The 10,055-nt window shown below is 41.2% G+C and overlaps 1 protein-coding gene across 1 annotated transcript; it reads left to right on the top strand.

The window, feature by feature from the left end:
* The first annotated feature begins 1,337 nt into the window (after nt 1–1,337).
* On the top strand, nt 1,338–3,317 carry LOC113920120 (gamma-crystallin A). The gene is made up of 3 exons (XM_027590367.1): nt 1,338–1,466; nt 1,584–1,826; nt 3,017–3,317. Exons 1-3 carry the CDS (start codon nt 1,458–1,460, stop codon nt 3,287–3,289), a joined length of 525 nt encoding a protein of 174 aa, XP_027446168.1. The 5' UTR covers nt 1,338–1,457; the 3' UTR covers nt 3,290–3,317.
* Nucleotides 3,318–10,055: the final 6,738 nt, after the last annotated feature.

Genomic DNA, 10,055 nt, shown 5'->3' with positions numbered 1-10,055 from the left:
ATGCCTTTTCCACATGGGTTTGGTTATGACCATAACTGAGGTTTACCAGGAGGCCTGCAGCACTAGGAGGGAGGCAGGGGATGTATCAGTGACTTGTGACTTGGCCCTGGGTACGCTGTCTAGCATCACAGGACTTTGCCCGGCTTCTTGCAGTCTAGCTCTGCTGGTTGGGAGGGAACATGTTTTTCTTTGTGGTTACTGCTGCCTGTCCTTCTGACAGGTGCACATCTGCTTCATATGCACTGCCCGAGGCCTTTCACAAATGGCATCATGGACACTTAGCGTTAGCTGTGGCTGGATACGCTTTCAGGGCCCTCCATGGGTCACAAGCCATGAAGGTGTTTGACTCCATCTTTCTACATATGCACGGATGACAAAGATGAGCCGGGGCCGGAAGGCCTCCCACAGCCCTGCATAGCTGAGGGGTGCTTCGCCATCCGTAGGGCGGTCGCAGTGGAGAAAGCTCCTCGGGCCTTCACTTGGGTTCTGGGAAACAGTGACCGCCAGGAAGGGAAAACTCAGGCAAATCATGATGCTGGTTTTGAAAACAAAAAGCAACTGTAGAAGACGGTTTTGGGGAGAGAGATGGGAGGATCCTGTATGTGTTCCTGCTCTCAGACTGTCTCACAGAGTCTCGGGGAATCTCTTTATTTTTAGTCCAAGGAGAAGCGTTTAATCTCAAAACAAAATTGACTTATTTTAAATATTTGCTGCTTTTCACCAGCAGCTCCAAGTTATACATTTACAAATTGAATTTATTTTTCATCTCCCGAAAGTACTATATATTTATGGTAGAAAACTAAGGCAATCAAAAACAACAGAAAGGAGAAATAAAAACATAAAACAAGGACCTGTAATCTTGCCATTTATGGATAACCATGACTGACATTTTGGTGTATACGTCCACCGTTCTAATCTCTTTTTCTCCCCCTACATAAACATATACAAAATACTTTTAGCAAAACCATATCATACTGAGGAGGTAATTTAGAAAATGTAATTGTCTTTCAATTAGAGGATTTTTTTTGTCACCCTTAGCACTTCAGGTCCTTCTGGAACTCATAGGATTGTCACGAGTCTCCCCAGACGGAACCACCAACCCCATCTCAGCAGTTTCCATAGGCAAATGCACAAAGTGCTGGGCATGTAATGTATTTCTAGAGAGCTGCATAGGATGAGAAGTGCGCCCTTTGTCTCCAAGGTCATAATGGCTCTGCTGACCTCAATTCCTTTCACTGGAGCTAGTGAGGAGAACTCGAAAATGCCAGACAGAATGAGAGCCCCCTGCCCCATGATCCCAAATGAAAAAACGAGAGAGAACATAGAAATCCCCTCACGCACTACCCCCAGGCCCCTTTTGTGTAGTTCTTGCCAACACAGCAGCCCTCCTGCTATATATTCCGGCTGCTACTCTTGTCCCCATCACACTGGACGCTGATCATCCACTGACAACAGCCATGGGGAAGGTGAGCCACCCGAGGGGCCAGGCCGCGTCTGTTGAGTGTCTCCTGTGTTTGGAGGTCCTTCCCCGCTGACGTCTGGCTGTTCCCTTGTTCCCACAACACCCCCCCCCCCCCCTGCAGATCACCTTCTACGAGGACCGCGGCTTCCAGGGCCGCCGCTACGAGTGCAGCAGTGACCACCCGAACCTGCAGCCCTATTTCAGCCGCTGCAACTCCATCCGCGTGGACAGCGGCTGCTGGATGCTGTATGAGCAGCCCAACTACGCAGGCCACCAGTACTTCCTGCGGCGCGGGGACTACCCCGACTACCAGCAGTGGCTGGGCTTCAGCGACTCCATCCGCTCCTGCCGGGCCATTCCTTACGTGAGTCTTGCCTCCACCCAGAATGATGCGAAAGCATCACTGATCCGTGGTCGTAAATTCCTGTTGGTCAAAGCCAGTTTGTTTCAATTCAGGACTAGTGTTCACAGTAAGGACAGCAATGCCTGATTCTCAAGCATTAAAAAAAAAAAAAAAATTGTGAGTAGGTTAATGAATCACTGTAACCTCTTTTTTTCCCCGCCCTTATTTAAGGACAAAATTATTTTTAGGGCATAAGAAATCATAATATAGCCTCTGAAGTTACATTTGATAGCATCTCGCTGATTCCTACTTTCTAAATAAAAATCACCATGTTCAGAAAAGAAAAAAAAAGCCTATCTAGGTCATTATTTTTTAATGATGGGAACACTTAACAGACCACGGGAGAACAAGGTAGGTGTAATGTGTTCTGTCTGTCTTAGCAGTTGTTTTCCACACAGTCTCTATGACATAAGGATCTAGAAACTAGAACAATATGTCTCAGCTCCTTAGGGGCTCCCTGGTTCCCAGGAGTCATTATCAAGTAGTTTCTTACGAGGGTCAGAGACAGATCATTAATTAGGATTTCATGGGACATGGTCCTCATAAAAGTGCTGCTTAATGTTTTTTAAACATGTTGAGTTTGTGTTTCTGCTTGCTGGTGACACCAAATTATGTGGTATGACAAGCAGATTCAAGAAGTGAAACCAAAAGTAGGCTAGAGAAATTTGCGGATGCAAAAAGACATACAAATAACACAGGAATTTCTTTGAGGCAAGAACCTCAAATGGTTCAAGTGATTTGGCAAAATGTCAGACATGTGGACTCAGAGTAAATATGAATTATTGTAAATTATGCATGAAGAGTGACTTAAAAACAAGCTTGTTAGGACTCTGTTATGTGTAGCCATAACGAAAAAGAGAGTTAAATTCCTCTCTGCAGACTCACTAAATACAGTAGTGACCAATGGCTTCCTACAAAGGAATCCCTTTGGTTCCCTTTATTTCAATGTTTGTTTCTTCCACAAGATCAGGTCAGCTTTATTTTTAATATTCTTCCTAATTTGTTAGACCAACAATGTGGGGAGAAGACACGCACACGGCAGGATGGTTTGAAAACCATGCTTCATGAAGATGCGGGCTGACTAAGTCGCTTTTACTGAGATCAGAGATGCACACAGTTGATTTTTCTTCTTTTGTTTATTGTCACAACAGACCGGCTCCCACAGGATAAGGCTGTACGAGAGAGATGACTACGGGGGCCTGGTGTCTGAGCTCACCGAGGACTGCTCCTGCATCCACGATCGCTTCCGGCTCAATGAGCTCCGCTCGCTCCACGTGCTGGAGGGCTGCTGGGTCCTCTACGAGCTGCCCAGCTACCGGGGGCGGCAGTACCTGCTGAGACCGGGGGACTACAGGCGCTACCACGACTGGGGGGCCACGGACGCCCGAGTGGGCTCTCTGAGACGGGTCATCGATTTATACTAGGCTGTGTGTTTCTTATGATCCACATCAAAATGCAATAAATATACAAATGGTGTTCCTGGCACTAAGTGTCTCTCGTTTATCTTTCAATAATCACTGAATTCTAATAAATGGTGACCCCTGGCAACTTGCCTGACCCTGAAAATCAGGTGTTTTGAATGTCTACTTACTTCCTGTTGGTCAGGCAACAGTATTCCTGAAGCCCCCACTCACGTCATGGGAAGGAGGGAGAAGCAGCACGTCTGCTTCTACAACCTGCAATCTGAGAAAGAGAGGAAAGGCAAATGCAAGGAAAAACTATTAGACCCTACATAAAGTAGAAAACATAGAATGAATTGAGGCTGGGATACCAAAGACAAGGGATTGCTGGAAAGATTAGGGCAGCTGAAGTCTCAGATTAGTCAAGAAAAGCTGAGCGAAGAGAGGGGTTTTAAGCAGAATTCCCAAGGTAGAGAAGGTCAAACGTGCTTGATGAATTCAGCAGGTAAGAAAAGTGCTAAAGTAAGCGTTAAAGGGCCTGCGTTGTTATCTTACTTCTGCTAATTACTAGTAATGTGTCCAACTCGGACTAGTTTTTAGGGACTTTCCCAGTTTTAGCACCAAAAGTCCTACACCCTGGAAAGCCCCTCAGTCTCAGGTAAACCGGAATGGTTAGTTCCCCTTCTTACTGGGTTTGTATCTTTGATCAAGTCATTTCTTATCCTCTCTGTGCCTAAATTACCTTATCGAAGACTACAGGTGGATGAGAAATTCCTGCTTCACTAAATCCCCAGATAGTTACAACGAAATATAGGGAAAGATTGTGAACACATTTTGTTATTTTTAAATTATTACACAAATATAAATGTAGAAAATTTATGTATTACCAGTGTCTGCTCAAATTCAAGAGTACAATACAGTCATCTCTATTTTGGACTCCAATATGAATTTCTATCAAGACTCAATTACAGGGCGCCTGGATTACTCGGTTGGTTAGGCGTCTGCCTTTGGCTCAGGTCATAATCCCAGGGTCCTGGGATGGAGTCCCTCATCGGGCTGCCTGCTCAGTGGGGAGTTTGCTTCTCCCTCTCCCAATCCTCTTCCCCCCTGCTCATCTCATGCTCTCTCGCTCTCGCTCTCACTCTCTCAAATAAATGAATAAAATCTTAAAAAAAAAAGACTCAATTACACACATGATGTAATGAGCACTGGGTACTATATAAGACTGATGAATCACTGAACTCTACCTCTGAAACTAATACTACACTATATGTTAATTGATTGAATTTAAATTTTAAAAAAAGCCTCGATTACACATGGTGAAGTCTTAATATTTACTCTGCTGCATACCTCTGGAGTTTCTTTCCACTATAGTAAAGCTGCTCTCCCAGAATGCTAATTCTCTTTCCAAATTTATATAAGCAAAAATAGTGCCCTGTCCCAGTTAACTTCCTTGTCAAAACCGATTTTAAAATTCTCGTGGAATTACAAGGGACCCAGAATAGCCAAAACAATCTTGAGAGAGAAGAACAAAGTAGGAGTACTTCTCAATTTCAGAACTTAACACAAAACAATAGTAATGAAGATGGTGAGGTCCTGGCATCAGGTAGACATGGAGATGAAGGAAATAGACTTGAGAGTCTAGAAATTCACCCATGAGTCAACTGAATTTTGACAAGGATTCTAAGACAATTCAATGGGGAAAGAATAACTTCTCAACAAATGGTGCTGAAACTATTGGACAACCTCATGCAAAAGGATAAAGTTAGCCCCATATTTCACACCATATATAAAAATCAACTCAAAAAAATCAAAGACTTAAATGTAAAAACTCAAACCATAAAACTTGGTAGAAAACACAAGCATACATCTTTATGATCTTTTATTAGGCAACGATTTCTTAAATATGAAAGCACAAACAAAAACAACAAAATAAATTGGACTTAAAATCTTTTATGAATCAAAGGTCATTATCAAGAAAGTAAACGTAGCAACTTCTTACTAGACACATATCTCTGGAGACAAGGGAAACAAAAGCAAAAATGAACTATTGGGACTCCCTCAAGATAAAAAGTTTCTGTGTAGTGAAGGAAATAATCAATAAAACTAAAAGGCAAACTAGAGAATGAGAGAAGATGTTTGCAAATGACATACTGGATAAAGGGCTAGTATCCAAAATCTATAAAGAACTTATCAAACCCAACACCCAAAAAATAAATGATCCAGTTAAGAAATGGGCATGAACAGACATTTCTCCAAAGAAGACATACAAAAATGGTGAACAGACACATGAAAAAATGCTCGACATCACTCAGTATCAGGGAAATACAAATCAAAACCACAATAAGATACTACCTCACACCTGTCAGAATGGCTAAAAATAACAAGTCAGGAATTGACAGATGTTGGCGGGGATGTGGAGAAAGGGGAACCCTCTTACACTGTTGGTGGGAATGCAAGGTGATGCAGCCACTCTGGAAAACAGTATGGAGGTTCCTCAAAAAGTTAAAAAATAGAACTATCCTATGACCCAGCAATTGCTCTACTAGGTATTTATCCAAAGGATACAAAAATACTGATTCAAAGGGGCACATGCACCCCAATGTTTATAGCAGCATTATTAACAATAGCCAAATTATGGGAAGAGCCTAAATGTCCATCAACCAATGAATGGATAAAGAAGATATGGTATGTATATACAATGGACTATTACTCAGCCATCAAAAAGAATAAAATTTTGCCATTTGCAGTGACATGGATGGAACTAGAAGGTATTATGCTAAGTGAAAAAAGTCAGTCAGAGAAAGACAAATACTATATGATTTCACCTATGTGTGGAATTTAAGAAACAAAACACATGAACATAGGGGAAGGGAAGGAAAAATAAAATTAGATAAAAACAGAGAGGGAGGCAAGCCATAAGAGACTCTTAACTATACAGAACAAACTGAGGGTTGCTGGAGGGTAGGTGGGTAAGGGGTTGGGCTAAATAGGTAATGAGTATTAAGGAAGGCATTTGTTGCTGTGAGCACTTGGTGTAAGTGATGAATCACTAAATTCTACTCCTTAATATCTACTCCCTATATCTTAACTAACCTGAATTTAATAAAATCTTGGGAGAAAAACAAAAAATCATAAATAAATAAGATAAATAAAAAATAATTTTTATAAAAAAGAAAGTGAAAAGACAGCCTATAGAATGGGAAAAAAGATTTACATACCATAGATCAATAGATGTTGAGTCAAATATAGAGTCAAATATCCAGAATATACATAAAACAACTCTTACAACTAAATAACACAAAGACAAACAACACAATTAAAAGATTGGCAAAAGACTTGAATATATATCTTTCTGAAGAAGATATGCAAATGGCCAATAAGCAAATGAAAAGATGTTCAACATCATTAGTCCTTAGAGAAATTCAAATCAAAACCACAATGCGATACCACTTAATACCCACTAGGATAGTTATAACAGGGGGGAAGCCCCAGAAAATAACAAATATTGGTAAGGATGTAGAGAGATTGGAACTCTCATAAATTGCTGGTGGGAGTGTAAAATGGTGCAGTCGCTATGGAAAATACTTTGGCAGTTACTTAGTTAAACATAGAGTTATCATATGACTCAGTAATTCTACTTCTAGATACATATTCAAAAGAATTGAAAGGAGTGTTCAAACACAAACTTACCCATGAGTGTTTATAGTAGCACTATTCACAATAGCCATAAGGTGAAAACAACCCAAAAATCTATCAATGGATGATTGAATCAATAAAAAGTGATATATCCGTATTATGGAATACTCTTTGGCCATAAAAAGGAGTGAAATACTGATACGTGTTACAACATGGATGAATCTTAAAAACATTATGCAAAGTGAAAGAAGCCAGTCACTAAAGCATGTATATTATAAGATTCCATTGATATGAAATATCTAGAATAGGTAAGTCTACAGAGACAGTAAGTCGATTAGTCGTTGCTTAAGGCTGGGAGGAATCGGTGGATACGGGAATGAAACTAAAAAGCACAGGATTTCTCATTGTGGTGACAAGCATGTTCTAAAATTGATTGTAGCAATGGTTGTACATATCTATGAACATACTAAAACAATTAATTACATACTTTAAATTGATCAACTGTATGGTATGTGAATTATATCTCAATAAAGATCTTTTAAAAACTAATGCTCTGGGGTGCCTGGCTCAGTACAGCATGAGACTCTTGATCTCAGGGTTGTGAGTTCGAGTCCCACGTCGGGTATAGAGATTATTTAAAAAAAAGAAAGGAAGGAAGGAAGAGCGGGAAGGAAGGAAAGAAGGAAGGAAGGAAAAGAACAAATGGAATCTTTTAAAAATAATGCTCTGTACAGAACCTTAAGTAATGAAGATTCTTTTAAAATAAGAGTCTTTGTGGAAGGAACTTACAGGATAAATTATAAATATAAGATACACATATTATTGAGACGCCTGGGTGGCTCAGTCAGTTAAGTCTCTGCCTTTGGCTCGGGTCATGGTCCCAGGGTCCTGGGATCAAGTCTCATATCAGGCTCCTTGCTCAGCGGGGAGCCTGCTTCTCCCTCTGCCTGCCGCGCCCCTTGCTTGTGCTCTCTCTCTCTCCCTCTCTCTCTCTGACAAATACATAAATAAAATCGTTTAAAAAAAGATACACATATTATTAAAATGTTGTGGCTCTTATCAATTCCAAGTGTGCAGAAGATTTGAGGTTTTGTTGCTAACCTAGCTAAATCAACATGTGTTGTCCTGTAGTTTGGTGACTAATGACATACGAGCTCTGTTTTAACAAAAAATGAAAAACCAGGTGACATGTCTCAACAAAAATAACTTTGTTAACTTAGGATTTGGTTTTGTTTAAATCTGGTGAACTTAGAGGCTTAGAAAACAGCATCTGATCTCACAAAGCTTAATATGCCACAAATTTTCCTCTCTATAAGATAAAGGGTCTGGACAAAATGAGCTCCATGTTTCCTTCCAGCTCTGATACTTTAAGACTCTATTAGGTTTCAAAGTGGGGTATCTCAGTGGTTAGCAATGCAGGCTTTGAGCTCCATAGACTTGGTTCCTGGCTTGACCACCTAACGGCCAGGTGACCCTGAGCAAGTTACTTATCCCCCTGAGCCTCAGTTTTCCCGCCTGCATGATCTTATGTGGAATAAATGAGCTACCCCCTGTAAAGAAGCTAGCATATAGCAGAGGCTCAGTAGGCAGTAGTCATCCCTCCATCAGTTGTGTCTAATTGTGCTATATATATGGACTTTATAAGGAAAACGTGCCAGAATAAATTAGTTGTTTTCCGGAAAATTTCTTCAAGAAAATGTGAACATCTGGGCGCCTGGGTGGCTCAGTTGGTTGGGCGACTGCCTTCAGCTCGGGTCATGATCCTGGAGTCCCGGGATCAAGTCCCGCATCGGGCTCCCTGCTCGGCGAGGAGCCTGCTTCTCCCTCTAACCCTCCCCCCTCTCATGTACACTCTCTCTCTCTCTCTCTCTCTCATTCTCACTCTCTCAAAATAAATAAATAAATCTTAAAAAAAAAAAAGAAAATGTGAACATCTTCAATGTCCCTTTGACAGTCACCCATTACCACTGTCTTAGAAGTCTATACCCATATAAGTGAATAAGGGATTACAGAACATTTTATAGTCAGTTAATGCTGATTTCTTCAGCCTGACAGCAATCAGTCAATTGAAGAGTCCACTACAATTTACTGGAACTCCCGTTAAAGACAAAGACTCTCAGGGTTGGTAGGGACACCACAGGCTAGCTGGATGCTAGGCCTTTTGTAAATTAAAAGAAAAGTTTGACATTGAGAAGTGTGTTTAGGGAAGATATAAGATAAGCACACCTAGAAAGGTAACATCTAAAACAAGCCATTGTTATATGCAGAGGCAATTAGTTTAGGCTTTGGAGGCCGACACCCCTGAGTTCAATTCCCAGTTCCTCCATTTACTAGCTATGTCTACATTTTTGGATTTGTTTCCCTATAGTGATGAGTACTATGATTAGACTTGGGCAGTCAGGGATCTTGGCCTGAACTGGGTGCCTCAGAGAGTCTTACTCTAGCCTCCACTAGCTGCAGTCTTCGCCACAGGACAGGTATCTGTCCCTTTTACAGTCACCCATTGGGGACAAACCCACACTTCTTCTAGACCACATTCCTTTTACCTGAAACTCCAGAATTCCCTCTATATAGATCCTTGTTTCCAAGACCTAAAAGAGTCTTTACCAGGCCTATCCTCCCAAGGACACTGGTAGTCAAAAGGCAGCAGTTTGTGGGAAGTGAAGGGGAGCAAGGAGCATGTGGATAGAGTGTGGACATGAGAGGGAGTGAAAAGAGAGGAGGGAAGAGGTAAAGGGGGCTCTATTTATGCTCTTGCCCCAAATCTCACAAACATTTGTGGAAGTTCCCATAATAATTGTGTTGCGTTGGCTACATGATGTACTTTGTACAAAATTCCTTGTACAATGTCTGGAACATACCACTCTTTATACAGTAGGCTATTTATTATTAACTATTATTATTTTCATCATTGTGAGTCCAGTGAGTGCTATAATGTTTGCTGCAGTTTCAATCCTAACTGCTTAAATGAAAGTAGACATGGCTTCCCTCAGCAGGGTCAAGTCAATGACATGCTGATGAACTCAAAGAGATTTCACTTGGGAGTGGTTACCAGAGAGTCAGGAAAGACATCTGCAAATGCTTCAGGAAAAGCCAAACTGTAAACTAAAACATTTGTGTGGGGAGAGGGGAGAAAAGTAATGAACTATTT

Source organism: Zalophus californianus, chromosome 3 (genome assembly GCF_009762305.2).
Source record: "Zalophus californianus isolate mZalCal1 chromosome 3, mZalCal1.pri.v2, whole genome shotgun sequence".
Classification (NCBI taxonomy): domain Eukaryota; kingdom Metazoa; phylum Chordata; class Mammalia; order Carnivora; family Otariidae; genus Zalophus; species Zalophus californianus.
Note: the sequence above shows the minus strand (reverse complement) of the source record. Positions and strands in the feature narration are given on the sequence as shown.

Coding starts and splice junctions, on each gene's coding strand:
- LOC113920120 (XM_027590367.1), top strand. Junction 1,827..3,016: donor CCTGCCGGGCCATTCCTTAC/GTGAGTCTTGCC, acceptor TTGTCACAACAG/ACCGGCTCCCACAGGATAAG.